Raw genomic sequence first — 22,153 nt, 5'->3', positions numbered from 1 at the left:
ACCTGGATCCTCAGACTTTAATTTCCTACATAAGAAAATTCCGTAAAGAATCCAGCCCCAGATAGCAAATTTACTGCTGTTAAATATTGAACTATTTTCAAGTTAGTGAGGTATCCATATCAATATGAAAACATTATTAGTATTCTTGTGAACCAAAAATATAAAAACAAAACTTAAAATCTAATTCTGCTCAAAGAACATCAAAAACAAGCAAAATGTAGCAAAGATCTGCAAGCCCTACACATTAGACACCGTAAACCACCTCTTCACAAAAGTTAAAAATAACTTTTTAAAAAGTGAAACAAATGATACTCTCATGGAATTTTCAGATGTTACTCTTATTAAATTAGATGCAGTATGACTAATCAAATCTCCAGCAACAGGGCTTAAGACGGACAAGTCTGTGGTAGAGTGTGTCCCCAGAACGTTTAGGGCTTGATGTTCAATGCTCAAATTTACAACAGAGAGCTCTAGCTGCTTTTCATTAGAAGTGAACAAATAATGTTTTTTTCAACTTAAAAATAAAGGATCTACAATTACCAAGACAATATTTTCAATGATACAGTACTTTCAGTGTATAAAATTTACTTAAATAAAGTCATATGAAGGAGTGTTAAAAGCATGAATCCCAGAATGAAAAAAATGAAAGGAGAAATAATGAATACATACACTTAAGCATCACATAGGTCCAGGTAATACACATACAATTTGTATGTGTTAAATAAAATTATTAGGAAATAGTCTAGAAAACATATAATCCAGACATTCTTGATAAAGTTACAAAAGCAATTATCATGTTGATGCAATGGTGAACAAACACACAAAAGTAAAATTTAAAAACTTAGACTCTTACATCACACACAGGAATTTTCTCAAAGTGGATCACAAACCTAATTTAAGTGTTAAGATTACGTAAACTCCTACAAGAAAACAAAACAAAAAAAATCCGTGATCTTCTCAAAAACTCAAGTGACAACAAATGCTGGAAAAGATGTGAAGAAAGGGGAACCCTACTCCATTGCTGGTGGGAATGTAAACTAGTGCAACCACTTTGGAAATCAATCTGGCACTTCCTCAGACAGTTAGGAATAGTGCTATCTCAAGATCCAGCTATACCACTCCTAGGCATATATCCAAAATATGCTCAAGTACACAGCAAGGACATTTGCTCAACCATGTTCATAGCAGCTTTACTTGTAATAGCCAGAATCTGGAAACAACCCAGATGTCCCTCAGTTGAGGAATGGATACAGAAATTGTGGTATATTTACACAATGGAATACTACTCAGCAATTAAAAACAAGGAAATCATGAAATTTGCAGGTAAATACTGGGATCTAGAAATGATCATCCTGAGTGACATATCCCAGAAGCAAAAAGACACACATAGTACATACTCATTTATAAGTGGATATTAGACATAAAATATAGGATAATCATACTAAAATCTGTACACCTAAGGAAGTTAATCAAGAAGGAGGAACCTGGTAAGATGCTCAATCTTCATTCAGAAAGGCAAATAGATGGACATCAGAAGAAGGAGAAAACAGGGAACAGCACAGGAGCCTATCACAGAGGGCAACTGAAAGACTCTACCCAGCAGTTTATCAAAACTTATGCTGAGATTCATAGCCAAACTTTGGACAGAGTGCAGGGAATCTTATGAAAGAAGGGGGAGATAGAAAGACCTGGAGGAGACAGGAGCTCTACAAGGAGAGCAACAGAACCAAAAATCTGGGTCTTTTCTAAGACGGATACTCCAAACAAGGAACACGCATGGAGATAACTTAGAACCCCTGCACAGAAATATCCCATGGCAGCTCAGTGTCCAAGAGAATTCCCCAATAGGAACAGGGACTGTCTCTGACATGCATTCATGGGCTGGCTCCTTGATCACCTCCACCTGAGGAGAGAGCAGCCTTACCAATCCACAGAGGAAGACAAAGAAGTCAGTCCTGATAAGACCTGATAGACTAGAGTCAGATGGAAGAAGAAGAGAACCTCCCCTATCAGTGGACTGGGGGAGGGGTATAGGAGAAGAAGCGAGAGGGAGGGTGGGATCGGGATGGGTGGGGGAGGGGCTACAGCTGAGATAAAAAGTGAATAAACTGTTATTAATAAAAATAAAATAAAAAATAAATAAAAATAAAAAAATCTGTGATCCTCTGTTGAACAAAAGTTTATTAGATATCAAAGCAAATGATTCATATTAGGCCACTGCTGGTATCTTCAAACTTAAAGTTATTGAACAGTCAGTTTGATGCAACATAGTGGATCAGGTTCTCAATGCACAGTCCAGCCTGGACTAGAACTGTGGTCTTCCTGCTTCTGCCCTGAAGCGCTGGGATTACAGACATACACCAACTTTCCCAGCTCATTCTACACACACACACACACACACACAGACACACACACACACACACAGACACATACACACAAACAGACACACACACACAGACACACACATATTTCAATAGGAAGACAAATAGCACAAATAAAGTATGGGTAAAAGATTTCACTAGATGTTAGATAGCAAATGAGTTATACCTATATTAACAAACAGGAAAATGTTCAATGTCATTAACTGTCACGGAAATGTGAATTAAAACTTGAAATACCACATTCCATAGGAAGACTATTATTCAAAAACTGTTGGTAAGGTTATTAACATGTTGGACCTCACATGCAGCTGGTCAATGGGAAATGCCATAACTTTCTTGGAAAACAATTAGTAATTATTTTAAGAACCTAAACACATATTTCCAGTGTGACACAGCAGTTTCACTCCTATGAGTCACCCAAAAGAAACAAAAAAATGTTCATGCAAACTTTCGTTTGTGAACAGTCATTGTGATATCAGTCATTACATCCTAAATGTAAAAGCATTTGATCTCTGTCCCCTAATGAACTGATGAACAATAGAAACTTCTTAATGCACACATATTTGTACCATGAAAGTGTTTTCTATAACAGAAATAATAGGCTACTGATACATGCTATATCATGGATAAAATCCTTCAAGTTGTATAGTTACAATGATAAGAAATGCCTATGAAAGTCAAATGTATAAAGATGGAAGTCAGAGAGTGATTGGCCACAAATAATACCAGTAAACTTTGGAATAATGTATTCTTGTGAGTCACATGTACACTCACTAAATATCTTTTCACTGTATGCTCACCAAAAGATAAGTCTGATTAAAGAGAAGTCCTTTCAAAAAGAAAATGTAGGTAGGGTGTTACAAACAAATCTCCAGCTTTTAAATCTTTGAATCTTAAAGTGACTGACTAAAACACATTTTTCTTACTTCAAACAAAGAACCAATTAAATACTATATGAATCTTTTTAACTAAAGGGACTAATGTTTGCCTTCAGAACCTATTATACTGTAACTAAATAAAATTTGGTCTCTGATATCAGGCATTTCTTTTGTAAGCTCAAGGTTGACATCATTTTTCTGAGACAATTTAAATTGGTAAAATAATGTGTTTTAAACATGAAAATGACATTAGGAGTTTATAACCCAGAATGCAACTATCTGGATTTTAGAGAATCCTCTATAGGTAATACAGTAGCTGTACAGCAACAGTATACAGGAGGAGAGGGTGCGGCCTTGTTGGAGGAGGAAGTGTGGCAGCGGGGGTGGAGTTAGAGGTTTCAAAAGTCCAAGCCAGGCTGGGTGCCTCTCTGTCTTCCTGCTGCCTGCAGATGCAGTTTCTCCAGCACCATGTCTGCCCACACGCCACCATGCTTCCCGCCATGAAGATAATGGACTAAACATCTGAAACTGTAAGGAAGCCCAAGTGAACACTTTCTTTTATGGTCGTGGTGTCTCTTCTCAGCAATAGAGCACTGACCAAGACACTGGGATATTTATGGTTGTGAGCCTAGCCTTTAATGGTGAGCCAGAACACTACTCAGCTATTAAAAACAAGGAAATCACGAAATTTGCAGGCAAATGAATGGAACTAGAAAAGATCATCCTGAATGAGGTAACCCAGAAACAGAAAGACACTCATGGTATATACTCACTTGTAAGTGGATATTAGACATACAGTATAGGATAAACATACTAAAATCTACAGACCTAAAGAAGCTAAACAACAAGGATGAGCATAGGAAAGGTGCTATATTTTCATTCAGAGGGGAAAACAGGATAAACACCGGAAGTGGTAAAAGAGAGAGAACAGGACAGAAGCCTACCACAGATGTCCCCTACAAGACTCCACCCAGCAGGGGAATGAAGCAGATGCAGAGACTCACAGCCAAACTTTGAACAGAACACAGGGAGTCTTGTGAAAGAAGGGGCATATAGAAGGACCCAGTGAAGACAGGATCCCCACAAGGAGATGAAAAAAAAGAAAAAAAAAACAGAAAAGAAAAAAAGAAAAGCTGGTCCCAGGCGAATGGCAGAGACTGATGCATCAACCAAAGACCATGCATAGGGAGACCTAGACCCCTGCTCAGATGTAGCACATAGACAGCTCAGTATCCATGTGGGCTCCCTAGTAAAGGGAAAAGAGACAGTCTCTGTCATAAACTCAGTTGCCTGCTCTTTGATCAGTTCTCCCTGGTGGGGTGACCTAGCCAGACCACAAAGGAAGAGGATTCAGGCAGGCCTGATGGGACATAATGGGCTATGGTCAGCCAGTGGACTAGGGAAGAGGGATAGGGGATAGAAAAGGAGGGTGTTTAGGACTGGTGGGACAGGAAGGAGGGGACTACAACTGGGATACAAAGTGAATAAATCAAAAATAACAGTAAGAAAGAAAAATAAGACATTGGCATAGAGAGAGAAGGGACAAGAAAACTATCATATACATAAAAATCTCACTTTGAAAAGTAGTTCTTGAGAAAGGTGGGAAACACAAAAATTAAAATTAATGATACTAAATATAGAGTCCTTTGGGCACATGACCAGTTGTGGGGTAGAATTTCTAACTATATTCTAAATACTTATTAATGTATCCATAAGTAAGTATAGCTCCTTCCCATCTCCAAATATGCTTCTTTTAATAGATAAAGACCATTATAAAAAGCCAAAACTGATCAAAGACCTCAACATAAAACCAGATACATTAAATCTGCTAGAGGTGAAAGTGGGTAAGAGCCTTGTACTCATCGGCACAAGAGATAATGCCAACAGCTCAGGCTCTAAGATCTATAATTAAAAATGGACATCTTGAAACTGGAAAGCTTCTGTAAAGCAAAAGACACTATCAATATAATGAAAAGGAAGTCTACTGATTGGGAAAAGATCTTCACCAATCCTACCTCTGACAAAGAGCTAATATTCAGAATATATAAAGATTTCAAGAAATTAAACACCAACAAACCAAATAATCCAATTAAAAAAATGGGATACATAGCTAAACAGAATTCTCAACAGAGGAATCACAAATGGCAGAGAAACACAGAAATGCTCAATGTCCTGAATCATCAGAGAAATGCAAATCAAAACAACTCTGAGATTCCACCTCACACCCATCAGAATGGCTAGGATCAAAAACTCAAGTGACAACACATGCTGGAGAGAATGTGGAGAAAGGGGAACCCTCCTCCATTGCTGGTGGGAATGCAAACTTGTACAACCACTTTAGAAATCAATCTGGTGTTTTCTCTGAAAACGTGTATTAGTTCTACCTCAAGACTCAGCTATACCACTCCAGGGCTTACACCCAAAAGATATTCCATCATACAAGGATATTTGCTCAATCATATTCATAGAAGCTTTATTCATAATAGTCAGAAACTGGAAACAACCTAGATGTCCATCAGCTGAAGAACGGGTACAGAAATTGTGGTACATTTACACAATGGAATACTACTCAGCAATTAAAAATAAGGAAATCATGAAATTTCAGTCAAATGGATGGAACTAGAAAAGATCATCCTGAGTGAGGACACACAGAACCAGAAAGACACACATGGTATATACTCACTTATAAGCAGATTTTAGTCATATAGTACAGGATAGACATGCTACAATGCACAGACCCCAACAAGGTAAGCCCAATGGGTGTCTTCGGCTTCTTGTGGGCTCCATGTGTCTTTGGCTTCTAGTTAGGTGAGTGGGAGAGTATCTCAGACATGGATTATGTTGTCTGCTTTTTTGATCACTTCCTCCTGTCAGAACTTTCCTACCAGGAGGAAGATGAACTCAGTTCTCATGTGAATAGATGAGCTGGTGTGTCTCCATAGGGGTCTCCCCTATTCTGAGGAACAGAGGAGAGGGGATGCAGGAGGGAGGGTGGAAACAGGAGGAGAGAAGGGAAGAGCTTATGATGGAGAAGTAAACTGAATTAATTAATTTAAAAAAAGGGGGAAAAGCCAACACTGTTCAAAATGCAGAAAAAAAATACAATAAACTGACTGTGGATGCCAGTCCCCAGTTGATAAATCAACAACCCAAAAGGCTTGGGGCAACATCACTGAAGAGACATCTGTTGCAAGGTATTGCCTTGGGGTGAGGGCAAAAAGTGTAGGGAGCCAGGAAGGAAGTAGCTTGATCTGGGAGGAGTTGGACGGAGGAGCTGAGGGTGATTATGAGCAAAATACAGCATATGAAATCCTTAAAGAAATAATAAACATCATATTTTAAAAGTAGCACATGTATTTAGAAGAGCAAAGAATATTCCAAATCAGTGAAGTTACGACTGATGTTCTGCTGATATATAGAGAAAAACAAGAGCAAAGTCATCCATATCACATCAAACCTACCATTTAGTATTTGATATTCTTTAATATATTTTTATTATCTTAACAGAGAAGGAAATGCTTGCACTTTGCTAAATTAAATTAAAAAATGGAAGTCAATCATGGATTCTTGACAGCCAACTGGAATTTGTCTTTTGTCAGCTTCATTATGGTATGGTAAAATTAATAAATACAATTGGAACTTTTCAATTATTATGTCATAAAAAAAAGTGAGCACCAGTCTAGAGAAGACAAAGAAACATTTTGTAAATCGATTTGATCACAGGAATGAAGAGGTTATTTCTTCCTTGGCTCTGGGAAATATTACTCTTACTCAAGACTTATTCAAATCTTAGATTAATAAGACTAATGTGAAAAATTTTTATTATGAAAAACTGTAATTTTTTGCTATGCTATCCATCAATGTCAACTCTGAGAACGAAAGGAGAAAAATAATATTCTGTCCCAGCAATACTTCAAATGTTGGCCTCCTTCCAAGCTATTATTAAAGTTCTTTGAAGCGTTGCTACTAAATCTAAAAAAAAAAAAAAAGAAAGAAAAAAAATCAAAAGAATTCATGTATTTAATTGTCTAGAAAATCCACTGTCACCATAGTGTGCTCCCATGATTACCCTTCTGTTTATTTTAAAAGACAATGCATGATGTTTTGATAAGTGAAAACAAAGATATCAGTATATGTAGCTTATAAAAACTTGATTATAAGTTTTCATAAGTATGAAAAGGAGATGATAGATTTTAATGAAAGAAAGTATGTATGCACAAGTGAAAACAGAAAAAAATGTGTAAAGGTTGTGGCCTTCTGGTATGTATAGAAATGAAAAGCAGACTGCAAACCCTTCTTTTTAAGATATTAGTGAGCTTTCAATTTCTTTAAGTTATTAAACCTACTGATACTCAACATTTTCTTCTATAAGGCAAGAAGGAAGTAGGGAAATGGTAGGAGGAACAGGACAAGTGAAAAATAACATTAACAGTGGCTGGTAGAAATGAGAACCATGAATACATATTCAACACTAAGCCTTTCAGCAGAAGATGTTAAGGCTTTTACATGAATTATACCACTTGATGCTCACAAGCAATTTTCTCAGGTGGGATGCTTAAACTGTCAAAGAAGTGTCTTAATTTAATCTCAACAATAACACAAATTCTTCACGGTGGATCAGGCAAACTTCCTCTGCTGTCTTTGAAGATTAATCTGAACCCACTGGGTCACTAAACTTACAGAGAGATGAAAGAAATCTTTGTGAGCAAGTGGCCTCATATAAGTTTATCTGTCTGCTGTAGTTTTAATATCAAATGTCTTTCATGATTTCATGGATCAGAGTACTTGGCCCCATCATGTGTTGCTATTTTAGTGAAGTTACAGCATCTTTGCGGCACAAGATCATTAAAAACAAAACTTTGAAGATTATGCCTTCTTCTAGTTCCAGCAAAGTTCTGTTTCCCATCCATCAAAACATGAGACGCCTTTACCACATTCTCCTGGAGCAAAGGGCTCTGCCATGCCTTCTCCTCTAATGTGGACAGCGACCCTCTGAAACCATTAGCCCAAATAAAGTTTTCCTCTATAAATTCTGTTAAACATTTTGTTACAACGATGAGAAAGGTAATTAATGAACTATAGTAAGCATTATTATAACGAAGTATAAATATTGTATTCTAGGTTTCTTCATTTCTAGATGGAAAATATGACCAAAATTATAGAGACTTAATATACTAAGATCAGTGCCCCAGGCATTTTCCCCATATATTGTGACAGAGAAAGACTTTAAGATTCATTACCCTGATTTCTAACAGGACTCTTTAGATGTATGTTTGCTTCATTGAAATAAACCTTAGTGTGTCTTTCAATGGCTCATGTTTATATGAGGAAATGTTAATCTCCAACATCTTTTCAAGTTCACCACAAGACCATGTAACCAAAAAATAATCTATTTCAGAAATGTCTAGAACAATGTTAGAAGTGAGTGATGTGAAAAAGATCAAAGCACACACAAAAAAAATGTATTTCTAACTGAATCTGCATTGATGGTGCATCAGTTTAAAAACAAACAATAAGGGGCTAGAGAGCTGGTTCAGCCTTTAAGAGCATATCTATTCTCCCAGAGGACCTTCATCCAATTCCCAGCACTCAAACTCTTAAACCAGCAGTCCTATGTCCTCCTCTGACTACTATAAGCCCATGATGCCTATGCATAAATGCCAGCAAAATGTTCGCACATAAAATTTTAAAAATACATATTTTTAAATTTCAAATGATAAACTAGGTCTGGTAGTTTGAATAAGAGGCTCTCTTCAGCTTATGTGTTTGAATGCTTAGTCATCAGATAGTGGAACTATTTGGGAGTGATTAGGAGGTGTGTCCTTCCTGGAGTAGGTATGCTCCTGTTGGAAGAAGTGTATCACTGGGGGTGGGCTTTGAGGTTTCTAGCCCAAGCCAGGCCCAGTGGCTTTCTATCTTCCTGCAGCCTGTGGATCCAAATATAGAATCCTTAGGTATTTTTCCAACATCATGTCTGCCTTTGTGCCACCATGCTCTCTGCCTTTATTACAATGGAGTAAATCTCTGAAACTGTAAATCATCCTCAATTAAATGTTTTCTAAGAGTTGCCATGCTCATAGCAATATAACACTAACTAAAAGAGAAATTAGTGCTAGAGAGGGTATTTCTTTTTTTTTTAATTTTTCATCAATTACACTTTATTCATTCTGTATCACCCCATAAGCCCCTCCCTCCTCCCCTCCCGATCCCACCCTCCCTCCTCCCTCTGCATGCATGCCACTCCCCAAGTCCACTGATAGGGGAGGTTCTCCTCTCCTTTCTGATCTTAGTCTATCAGTTCACATCAAAAGTGGCTGCATTGTCCTCTACTGTGGCCTGGTAAGGCTGCTTCCCCCCAGAGGGAGGTGATCAAAGAGCAGGCCAGTCAGATTATGTCAGAGGCAGTCCCTGTTCCCATTACTATGTAACCCAATTGGACTCTGAACTGCCATGGTATTTCTATAACAGACCTGACCATGATGTTTGTGGTTGGAATGCCGTAGACTGTAGAGCTCTGAATTAGGAAAGCTGTTGAATGCTTTAAGTGGAGTTTAAAGGGCCATACCAGTAGGAACATGGAAAATAGGGGTGCTAAGAGTCATGCAGATTATGAGGGCCCAGCTCAAGAGGTTTTAGAGGTGAAGAATATTAGCAAGTGGCTATTTTGGTGAAAATGTGGCTGCTTTCTGACCTTGTCCAAAAAAACCCAAATTCTGCCTAAGGTTAAATGTGGTGTTGGGAGAGATTTCAGGACAGCCTAGTACTGACTCTACGATGTGGTTATTCGTGGTCACTCTTATGCAGATCCATTATTAAAAGGAGCAAGTTGAGCAAGGAAAACTACAATGTGCAGTTTGAGAAGAGGAACATCAGGAAGTATAATGGATCTAAGTCTAGTGCTCAAGGGAAAAAAAATTAAAGAAAAGCCTAAATGCTAAATGCAATAAAGATTGTGGTGACCTCAAAGCACACACAGTTAAGCTTCCAACTTGTACAAAGGAATTAAACAAAAGCTTAAGCAGAGAAGGAAATGGTCAACAACAGAAAGCTAATGCAGAAATTCCTCCAGATGCAACCTTCCCTCACCTTTGGAATGGTAATGTATATCCTGTGCCACTGTAAATTGGAAGTCTGTGAACTGCTTTTTGATTCTGATTTTATAGAAGGTTACAGTAGGAGGTAGCCTTAATCTCAGAAAAGACTCTGAATTTCTGACTCTTAAAGTGTTGGATTGTGATAGGCCATGTGGACATTTGAAGCTGGACTGAATGCAATGATGCTACGGCTCTAAGCCTACGGGGACCAGGGAGTGGAGTGTGATAGTGAAAGTAAGAATGGCCCCCAATTAGTTCCTATCTTTCAATGTTAGTCACCAGGGAGGGGCACTACTTGAGAAGGAGTAGAAAGTGTAGAATAAACGTGATCTTGTTAGAGCAAGTGTGTCCCTGATGGTGGGTCTTGAGGTTTCTCGCTCAAGCCAGGCCCAGTGGCTTTCTCTCTTCATGCTGCATGCAAATCTAGATGTAGAACTCTCAGTTATTACTTTAGTACCATGTCTGCCTGCATGCCGCCATGCTCACTGCCATGAAGACAACAGACTAAGTCTCTGAAACTGTAAGCCAGCCCCCGTTAAATGCCTTCCTTTATAAGAATTCTATGGTCATATCATCTCTTCCTAGTAATAGAACCCTGAATAAGGTAACAAGTATCCATTTTTAGTGATTGACTTATGGTAAGTAAAGAAACTGATAAAAGGAAAGATGATCTTAAGGATGAAAACAGGAATATTGCCTGCCCCCTTGCACATCCATAACCCATAAAGCAAGATCAAGTGCATAATCTGAGGTTGAGGATGAGTGTCTCATCAAGACACTCATGAGTGTGTTCAGTGGTTAACACACCTAGCCAGTGACTAAGAATGCAAAATTACAGTGAGTATGTTTTATCCAAAGCATTTTTAGCTAAATCTGCAAATGTTTTGCTATCCTGTGGCTTAAGATTAACTGTCAGCTTATCTTTGTAACAGCAGTTGAGAGTTCATTACTATTAAGTGCATAAGAAAAAAAGAAAAAGAAAGAAAGAAAGAAAGAAAGAAAGAAAGAAAGAAAGAAAGAAAGAAAGAAAGCAACTTCAGTGTTTGGCCTGGTAATAGCATTCTTAAAATAAAGATAAAATAAATAAAAGATAAGATAAAAATAGAATACTTAAAACCGTACTTTTTATCAAAGCTCACTGAAGAAGCAGAGGCTCCAGGCACATTTAAGAATCTATCAAGGATAGCTTTTATGAGGAAATGATTCATATCAAGGTCAAATTTAACAAGAAGCAAATAATCTTCAGATCTGATTTTCTTATTTACATCTTTGAAAAAAACTACATACAGGGTATTTGGTGACATACTAATTCAAAAGATTATTCACTGTTCAAGAGGCCATGCCATCAACTGAGTAACTTTCGACTAGAGACAACTGTAGCTTCATGAATTCCACATTCTGGCAAATATGAGTGAGTAAGCAAGAATGTAAATACAAGGTTGACTATGTAACTACCCCATTCTACCTAAAAACCCTGCTATCACATTATTTTTAAACCATCACCAAATGATAATTGCCTTCTCTCAATGAGCACAGCTTCTTATTATTGGAATTGGCAGGGAGCCGTGACATTGGAGTCATCACCTCATTATGTCGATTTATTATCTTGGTACACCAATTAAATAGAAATCCAAGCACAGTGAAATTTGGAAGTAAAAGTCTGAAGCACTAACTTTAAATTACAAGGGTTTTTCCTTAAATCTATAGAATATATAAATTGAAATTTGTAATAATATATTCTCATTCAGGCATATTTTAAAAAGCCAGCTTTAATTTTAAGGCAAAAATATTTCAAAAGCTTTTAACTAAGTATTGAACCTTTATAAAACAAAACTGATAGTTTCAATATTATCTAAATGTAAAAGTTAGAATGATTATGGGTTTAAAGCAACTACAAATGTAACAAAAATATATGTTTAACATGTATCTCCCATTCTTAAAAGACTTCAGAATGTACAGAGTTTATCAAAACATAGCATAAATGTTAAAATATTAATAATATATCTTTATGTCATAGTTAGTATTATTAGGACCAAGAATACTAATGAGTTAAACTAAAATATCTACATGTGCCAAGTGGAAACTCAAGTCTATCCTCGAGTAATTTTAAACCACTAGACTTGTAAGATGAAAGTGATAAGGTGAATTTTCTAGGTTACTTGAGTCAGCAATTTGAAATAAATGTACATCTTTCTATCTTTCTCAAATGCTTTAAAATTTTTTCATTAAAATCCAAAATAATGAAACTAGTCAACAATAAAGACTAAAAATGATTAGCTATGGCTCTCAGAAGACATTTCTTTTTTACTTACATTTCAAACACTTCAGATTATGTATAGACTATTCATTAACTCAGTTTTTTGTTGTTTCTACCATCTTCCTCTTTGTACATTCTAAACATCCCCAAATCACTTATAATACAAAGGAATAGCCTAAAGTAGCCCTCTTTATCCTGAGAGAAAGACATTGAAATTCCTTATTCAAAACTAAATAAATATATATTCAAAGATCCACCTTGAAAATTAACATGTTTACTGAAAATATATCCCCAAAAGGTAAAAGTAGTAACAACTGATTTTGCTTACATTTCATATTTACATTACTGTTGGCTTTTTAAAGTTTATCTGAGAGACAAATGTTTGCTTGAACTCAATTATCTTGAGTTTTATTTCTGGTATCTTTTCATTAGTTTCTTATATTAAAACTATGGTCCAGATTTCCAAATGAAACTCAAAAGACGAAAATCTACAATGAAAATGCTAGGCATGTGTTCTCTCAAGGAGTGAAGTTGTTGAAAAGGATAAGTCTCAATTTGAATATTAAAATTTAATTAGCCTATACCCAACTTTGTGAGACTATAGTTTTCTTTCCTTTGACACATACACATGACATAAATGGTGTTCAGAGACTGTGAAATTTAAGAAGGATCAGAATCACAATACAGCAGGCTGTTCTTAAAGTCAGGCAATCTCCACAATATTATAATTTCTCTCACAATTTGACTTCAGTCTGTGAAAACCAATCCATTAATGGGTTGAAAACATTAAACTTTCACTGAATCCTATCATTTCGTAATTGCTGTGGCTAGTATTAATAAGTGTCTTCTTTTTGTGTGCAGAAATAAATTAACATATGAGGCAGACACTCTGTAAAAGGCCTGGGAATACAGCCAAATTTTTCCACATACATCCAGGAACCAGTAATCTTCTAAATGGCACTTAAAGCTTTCTTGCCTAAATAATTACAACCACATCCAACATTTAATTTATTGAAATGATAATCCATTCTCCTAGATGCCATCATCCATTTGCAATCCATGGTTACTCACCTTATCTTCGTTCTCAGTACCAGAAGCTTCGGGCTTGGTCCTTATCACAAATGGGGTCGACAGTCGTAGCAAGACCCTCTCGAAGGTGGCATTGACCTTTGGAGACACAATCTCAAAACAGTCCTCAAAGTTCAGCACTTTGTGAGTATCACAGCGGAGCTGTTTCCTGAGTCCCTCCCCAAGCTGGAGGACGACCATGTTGGGGTCAACCATAAGGTGGAAGGGGAATGCTCTGCAGAAGGTGCTGATGCTGATTCTGAGGTCTGCGGGAGCTTGGGACGCACCCTGCGGAGCGTTCTTTGTCATCCGAGTAGCTTCACATTCTTTGATAAGGAAAGTAAGACAGTTACAATTGCTTGGGTTTGAACCATCAGAGCACAATTTTTCATTTTCAATTTGTTCCACTTCCACATTCAAGTGATAGATTCTCTTTCCTGCAGCCTTAATCATTCCCAGCATTGCAAACCCCACAGTCTGGTGAGGGTGGAAGTAGTGGAGCATGAGAGTACCTTCAGGAAGCTCTTTGCATAGGAAAGATGGTGACTCCAGAGTGGCCCGCTTCCCAAAAGAAGTCCTAATGTGCTCCAACAATGCATCAAATCCATTGAAGAAGTCCTGCAACGTGCCACCCACAGCTCGAAGGACTCTCTCATTCTCATCAAAACATATTTTAAAGAATTCCTCACCAAATCTCTCTTGAATTTCTTGGAACTTCAGTCCTAAAGGTAAAGAAGAAAAATGTTAATAATATGACCTATAAGCAATTGGCTTTATAGCTTTCAAGACATTCATCTAATGAGGCAGAAACGGAGAGCTGGAACATCAGCTTAGGGGTTAAGATAATGTGATACTAACAAACAGAACCCGAGTTCACTTCTCACAGCCTACAGCAAGTGGCTCAGAACTGCCTCTAAGTCCAGACCCAATACCTAACACAGGCACACACAGACACACAATTAAAAATAAACAAATGTTTTTAAAGTGGTAAGAAATGGAGCAAGGGAGATCTCTTCCTATGGCCCCGAAATTCCCAAATAAGTTAATTTTAAATCAGAGAGGTGTTTTTTTTTTTTCAGTTTATTTGCATGCATCCAAGATATTAAGGGATAATTGATTGTTTGTTGTTTGGTTGTTTGTTTGTTTTTAAGGGGGAATTGTTTTGGGCTTGGTTTGTTTTTACTTTTAAGAAGAGACTACTCTACAATCTAATACTAGGTTCAGGACACAAATGTGTGGAAAGTACAGATATTTCCCAATGTTCCCCCTGCTCCCCACCACACACATAGATTCCCTTATTGTGTGTCTGCAATTAATATGGGTTTTTTTTATGAGGCTACACTGCTGACTCTGATCACAAAGAATTTACAGTTTACATTACGGTTCAACTTATGATGCTGTGCTATTACATTGATTAATGTATTACCATTATAATATCTTGAGAATATTTTCAGTGGCCAAAACTTTTTTTCCCATATTTTTCTTCCCCCTGACTCCCAGAGTGGAAGCTTTTTAAATACTAATAATGTAGAAAATCATTTTGTCTTTAATACTTCTTTATTTAAATAACACAAATGACTTTTTCTTTTTCTTAATAATTTTACTAACCTTAGAGGACACAGACACACATACGAAGCTATGTGTTCATTAAGTGGAAAGTAGCTATGAAAAAAAGAATCTATGGTGCGTGTGTGGGGAAAGCATCAAGTTTTCCAGTGGAAATAGAGTGTTTATTTTACTATAACAGCATAAATCATGCAAATTCAATAGACTTCATGAAAAAATAAACAAAAAACCAATACAAAATTGTAGAACGCGAAATGATTGGTGTTCTATCAACCACAAAAATGAAAAAAGTGAAGAATAGAGTAGGAATCTGAGCAGAAAAAATAAAGGTCTTTATTAAAGCCATGCAATGGAAAAAAAGCATGTTCAGCAAATGGTGCTGGTCTAACTAGATGTCTACATGTAGAAAAATGCAAATAGATCCATAGTTATCACCCTGTACAAAACTAAAGTCCGAGTGGATCAAAGACCTCAACATAAAACCAGACACACTAAACCTCCTAAAAGAAAAAGTGGAAAAAGCCTTGAACTGATTGGCACAGGAGACAACTACTTGAACAGAACACCAGCAGCACAGGCTCTGAGATCAACAATCAATAAATGGGACTTTATGAAACTGAAAAGCTTCTGCAAAGCAAAGTACACTGTGATCAGAACAAAACGACAGCCTACAGATTGGGCAAAGATCTTCACCAACCCTGTATCTGACAGAGGGCTAATATCTAGAATATATAAAGAACTCAAGAAGTTAAACAGCAAAATATCAAGTAATCCAATTAAAAATGGGGTACAGAGCTAAACAGAATTCTCAAGAGAACAATATCAAATGGCAGAGAAACACTAAAAGAAATGCTCAATATCCTTAGTCATCAGGGAAATGCAAATCAAAACGACCCTGAGATTTCACCTTACACCCATCAGAATGGCTAAGAACAAAAAAAGAAAAAAAACCACATGCTGGAGAGAATGTGGAGAAAGGGGAACCCTCCTCCATTGCTGGTACAAATGTAAACTTGTACAACCACTTTGGAAATCAATCTGGCGCTTTCTCAACAATTAGGAATAGTGCTACCTGAAGATCCAGCTATACCACTCCTAGGCATATATCCAAAAGATGTTCAAGTATACAACAAGGACATTTGCTCAACCATGTTCGTAGCAGATTTATTTATAATAGCCAGAATCTGGAAAAAATCCAGATGCTCCTCAGTTGAAGAATGGATACAGAAATTGTGGACAGAGGACCTCTGAAAGGCTCTGCCCTGCAGACTATCAAAGCAGATGCTGAGACTTATGGCCAACCTTTGGGCAGAGTGTAGGGAATCTTATGAAAGAAGTGGGAAACAGTAAGATCTGGAGAGGACAGGAACTCCACAAGGAGGGCAACAGAACCAAAAAATCTGAGCACAGGGGTCTTTCCTGAGACTGATACTCCAACCAAGGACCATGCATGGAGATAACCTAAGACCCCTGCACAGATGTAGTCCATGGCAGCTCAGTGTCCAAGTGGGGTCCATAATAATAGGAACAGGAACTGTCTCTCACATGAACTGATTGGCCTGCTCTTTGATCACCTCCCCCTGAGAGGGGAGCAGCCTTACCTGGCCACAGAGGAAGACAATACAGCCACACCTGATGAGACCTAATTGACTAGGATCAGAAGGAAGGAAAAGAAGACCTCCCCTATCAGTTGACTTGGGGAGGGGCATGCCTACAGAGGGGGGACGACAAAGGGAGGGATTAGGACAGGAGGAGGGAGGGAACCACAGGGGGGATACGAAGTGAATAAAGTATAATTAATAAAGAATTAAAAATAAAAAGAAATTGTGGTACATTTACACAATGGAATATTGCTCAGCAATTACAAACAAGGAAATCATGAAATTTGCAGGCAAATGGTGGGAACTAGAAAAGATCATCCTGAGTGAGGTATCTTAGAAGCAGAAAGACACACATGGTATATACTCACTTATAAGTGGATATTAGGCATATAACATAGGCTAAACATACTAAAATCTGTACACCTAAAGAAGCTAAGTACAGGGAAGACTCTGGGTAAGATGCTCAATCTGCAATCAGAAAGGCAAAGAGGATGGACATCAGAAGAGGGAAAAACAGGCAACAGGACAGTAGCCTACCACAGAGGGCCTCTGGAAGACTCTGTCCTGCAGAGTATCAAAGCAGATACTGAGACTCATAGCCAAACTTTGGGCAGAGTGCAGGGAATTTTATGAAAGAAGATAGAAAGACATGGAGGGGACAGGAGCTCCACAAGGCGAGCAATGGAACCAAAATATCTGGACACAGTTCTCTGAGACTGATACTCCAACCATGGACCATATATGGAGATAACCTAGAACCCTGCACAGATGTAACCTCTGGCAGCTTAGTGTCCAGCTCAGTATTGGCCTGCTCTTTGATCACCTCCCCTTCAGGGGGGTGCAGCCTTACCAGACCACAGAGGAAGACAGTCCAACCACTCCTGATGAGACCTGATGGACTAGGATCAGATGGAAGGGAAAGAGGACCTCCCTCATCAGTGGACTGGGGGAGGGGCATGGGTAGAGAAGAGGAAGGGGAAGAGGAGGGAACTACTGGTGGGATACAAAGGGAATAAATTGTAATTAATAAAAATAAAATTAAAATATTATAAAAAACATTCCACATTAACTTTAGTTTTGTAGGTTTGATGTTCGAGGTTAACTAACAATGTGATTTATTGACATAACAGCCATCACTCAGTTTACATGGCCCTGTACATGGTTGAAGACTATTGCTCAACAAATGTTGCATAACAATAGAACTAGTGAGAACTGGTAACAATATATTGATCATCCCAGCTCTCTAGAATTGATGAGAGAAAACAAGACAAATGATGTTAGCGACAACTTGGCTGCTACTCTAAGTGATCTGATAGAAATTCTTTTATAATTACATAACCACTGTACACTGTCTTGCCTTTATTTTTCTTAATAATCTTACCTGTTTTTTTCTTTAATCTAATATGATTCATGATTTCTTCCTCCTAACCCTTATATATGTTATTTCATATCAAAACATACTTGTCAGATATAATAACAATATGTTGGAAAACCCAATCCCACCTTCTTTATCGAAGTCTTATGAAACAGCTGAGAGAGACACACTTTTCCCTGGGACACTGGGCAGACTTAGATGCTGCTAAAGTATGTTAAAAACTATTTTGATGTTAATTCTTAACCACATGGTATTGGCATAAAAACTGACACGTTGATCGATGGAATTTAACTGAAGACCCAGAAATAAAATCACATACCTAGGGACACCTGATTTTTTACAAAAAAACAAAATCATAAAATGGAAAAATGAAAGCTGGTCTAACTGGATGTCTGCATGTAGAAGAATGGAAACAGATCCATATTAATCAACCTGCACAAAACTCAAGTCCAAGTGAATCAAAGAACTCAACATAAAACAAGATACACTAAATCTAACAGAAAAGAAAATGATGAATAGCTTTAAATTTATTGATACAGGAAAAAGCTTTCTGAACAGAACAACAACAGCTCAGACACTAAGATCAACAATAAATAAATGGGTCCTCATGAAATTGCAAAGCTTCTGCAAAGCAAAGGACACTGTCACTAGGACAAAACAGCAGCCTGCAGAATGGAAAGCGATCGCCACATACCCTACATCTGACAAAGGGCTAATATACAAAATATATAAAGAATTCAAGAAACTAGACACCAATAAACCAAATAACCTAATTAATAAATGGAATACAGAGCTAAACAGAGGGTTCTTGACATGGGAATTTTTAATGGCCAGGAAGTACTTGAAGAACTGTTCAACATCCTTAGTCATCAGGGAAATAAAAATCAAAACAACTCTGAGATTCTATCATAGACACATTAGAATGGCTAAGATTAAAATTCAAGTAACAGCACATGCTGGTGAGGATATAGAGCAAGAGGAACACTCCTTCATTGCTTGGTGGGAGTGCAAACTTGTACAACCACTTTGGAAAATAATCTGGTGCTTTCTCTGAAAACTGGTAATAGTTCTCCCTCAAGACCCAGCTATAAGCACTCCTGGGCATATGCCCAAAAGATGTTTCACCATATAGCAAGGACACTTGCTCAGCTATGTTCATAGCAGCTTTATCCATAATAGCCAGACACTGGATACAACTTAGATGCCCTCAACCAAAGAATGGATAAAGAAAATGTGATACATTTACATAGTGGAATGTTACTCATCTATTAAAACAAGAACATCATGAAATTTGCAGGCAAACTGGATGGAACTAGAAAAGATCATCCTGAATGAGGTAACCCAGACCCAGAATGTATAGTATGTACTCACTTATAAGTGGCTATTAGCCATAAAATACAGAATGACCATGCTGCAATCCACAGACCCAAAGAAACTAAGTAACAAGCAGGGCCGAAGGTGTTTGATTCCTACTTGGCAGCTGACAAACAATTCCTTGCTGCTCTAAATACCATAAGCAAAAGAACTATATCAGCCAGTTATTCACCTAGGTTGAGTTCAGGTCAGCATCAGTAGATGGAACACCTCACAGGTGCCTTGAGAAAACTATACTTTACCTGTGACTGGTTTCTTTAACTGAAGATACAGCTTCAGCCACAACTGCCCAAACATACAATTGTGCACATGTAGGTTGCTAAGGCCCACTGATTAGGTTATCTGTTACCCCTTCTGGTGTCACAACATGAGCACCAATAAGACTTCTCTTCCCTTCCTGGCCTACATTCCGTAACATTAAAAGAAAGCAGAATACAGACAATTTTGGCAGAGACAGAGTGGTGGTAGAAGCAACAGCTGAGCAGTTTGCAAATCACACCATGAAAGTGGCAAGGCAGTAGTCTAATAGACAGCTGAAGAAGAGTCAGAGGAACTGTTGGAGAGCGGTGGGGGCAGGAAGGACAGGAGGCAGCAATCAGGGGGGAAGGCTGAGACTAGAGAAGGATAGGATCCAAAGAGAAATGAAGGCTTTGGTTTCCAGAGGAGTTCCAGGGAACTGTCATGTCTGTGGGAACAAGAGTCTGGGAACTGTGGCACCAGCTGCTGTGAGAGGCTGAGGAATATGAACTTCCGAGGCAGACACGTGAGCTGTAATACCGTAGGGCTAAGGGTTCGTAATTACTGCATAAGGGATGTGACTGCAGAGAGTGTCACCTGCTACCCTCACCTCCTCACTGCTTCAGCTCACTGCTGCCAAACACCAAGAAAATGAAAGCTGACAAAGGCTAGTATTTATAGAGTTTCTTCCCTACTCAGAATTTCTTTTAAGACAAATGAAAAGCTGGCCAATGGCTAGTATCTACATCATTATCACTATGAATAACTAAAAAATTTGAATGCATAAAAATGAAAATAATACCCACATTAATGTTAGTATTCTTCATAATTGTGAAATGTTTTGGCGATCAGATTTTTACAGAAAACAAAAGTCAGAGCAAAAATTCCTATAATCTGGTTATCTGTCACATGTACTTCCAAAAATAACCCATGGAGTGCTTTTAGACTTTGAAGAAACATAGAGTCCAAGGACTGCAGATCTTTGAACAAAGAAGAGAATAAAATATTGTTTCTAGCTGGCACTGATGACCATAGCAATGAAAATGCTCTCGTAGTTAAGTGGAATACACAGATATAAAGACAATACAGTATGTTCGCGGATGGTCTCTTGTCAGTGCCAAATATTAAGTAGTCATCAAAACAATAATCAAAAAATAAATATACCAGAGGCACCCAAATCAAAACTACTAAGATTCTATCAACCAGAAACCCCTGCTGCTCTATAAAGTACCTCTGTATCTGAAAGCACAATGACAGTTTTTAAATGATCTCACTCAGGCATACAGCGTAACGCTACAGTTACTCTCATTAAAGAAAAACTGAGATGCTCTAAATAGTGTACTATGTAGAGCAATTTTCCATAAAGCATTATATTTAATTTTATAAAGATTTTTATCTCCACAATTGCTCAACTGAACAAGACCAGGAAATAACAAGTATTAGAGTGAAAATTGAAAACTAATGATGAGTTCACCTCTGTACATATGTTATGAGTCAATAATGAAAACTCGATTTTATACTTCATCTGAAAGTGCTGTGGAGAAAGTAGTTCACTTCAGATATGGACTACAGTTCCAACTCCCAGCATTCCACCTATGATTGATGCAAACCCTCAGTTGAAACATATAGACAATACTTATCTTCTCATATCACAGGATGCTGTGACAGCTTGATGTTTGGGGCCATAAGAACATATTTCCTCAAGAAACAAAATATAATTAAATTGTTCTTATTAATGGATTAGTGTAGAGTCGGAGTTTTAAAAATCACTATTAATTCCCCTCTTTTAAAAATTAACTGACTAAATGCTGGAAACTTCAACTATAAACAGGCATGAGCCTGTTGTTTCTGTTTGTTAAGCTATCTCAACCTACTTGTGAATTTCTCGAAGACAAAGTGTTTTACTTATTGTTCCATTCATATCTATCACCAGCAAAATGCCTGGTCCATGGAGAAATTCTTTCTCTCTCTTTCTTTCTTTCTTTCTTCCTTCCTTCCTTCCTTCCTTCCTTCCTTCCTTCCTTCCTTCCTTCCTTTCTTTCCTTCATATAACTCATCCCTGTTGTGCAGTATCATCAATCTATTCATGTTTCAGTTGTATTATATCTAAGGATATATCTAAGGATGTACATATAATATATCTAAGGATATATTCTAAGGATATATTATATCTATGGATGCCAGGATCAATAGACATGTTTTCACTCTCATGAGGTCCTGCAAATAATTATATTACCTTGTGATTAGATTATCACAGAAGCATACACAACTACCTTAGGAGGTAGAGAAAATGAATTCCTACTTCTCTTGTGAAACTGTTTG

General features: G+C 37.6%; 1 protein-coding gene across 2 annotated transcripts in view; it reads right to left on the bottom strand.

Moving 5' to 3' along the window:
• Gucy1a2 (guanylate cyclase 1 soluble subunit alpha 2) overlaps positions 1–22,153 on the bottom strand; it is a 267,897-nt gene that overhangs the window by 166,791 nt on the left and 78,953 nt on the right. For both annotated transcript variants that reach the window (XM_060372667.1, XM_060372666.1), the window contains exon 4: positions 13,682–14,400. In XM_060372667.1, the coding sequence (XP_060228650.1) occupies positions 13,682–14,400 (719 nt within the window). The remainder of the gene's footprint in view (positions 1–13,681; positions 14,401–22,153) is intronic.

This window comes from Meriones unguiculatus, chromosome 19, assembly GCF_030254825.1.
Source record: "Meriones unguiculatus strain TT.TT164.6M chromosome 19, Bangor_MerUng_6.1, whole genome shotgun sequence".
In the NCBI taxonomy this organism is placed as follows: Eukaryota; Metazoa; Chordata; class Mammalia; order Rodentia; family Muridae; genus Meriones; species Meriones unguiculatus.
Note: the sequence above shows the minus strand (reverse complement) of the source record. Positions and strands in the feature narration are given on the sequence as shown.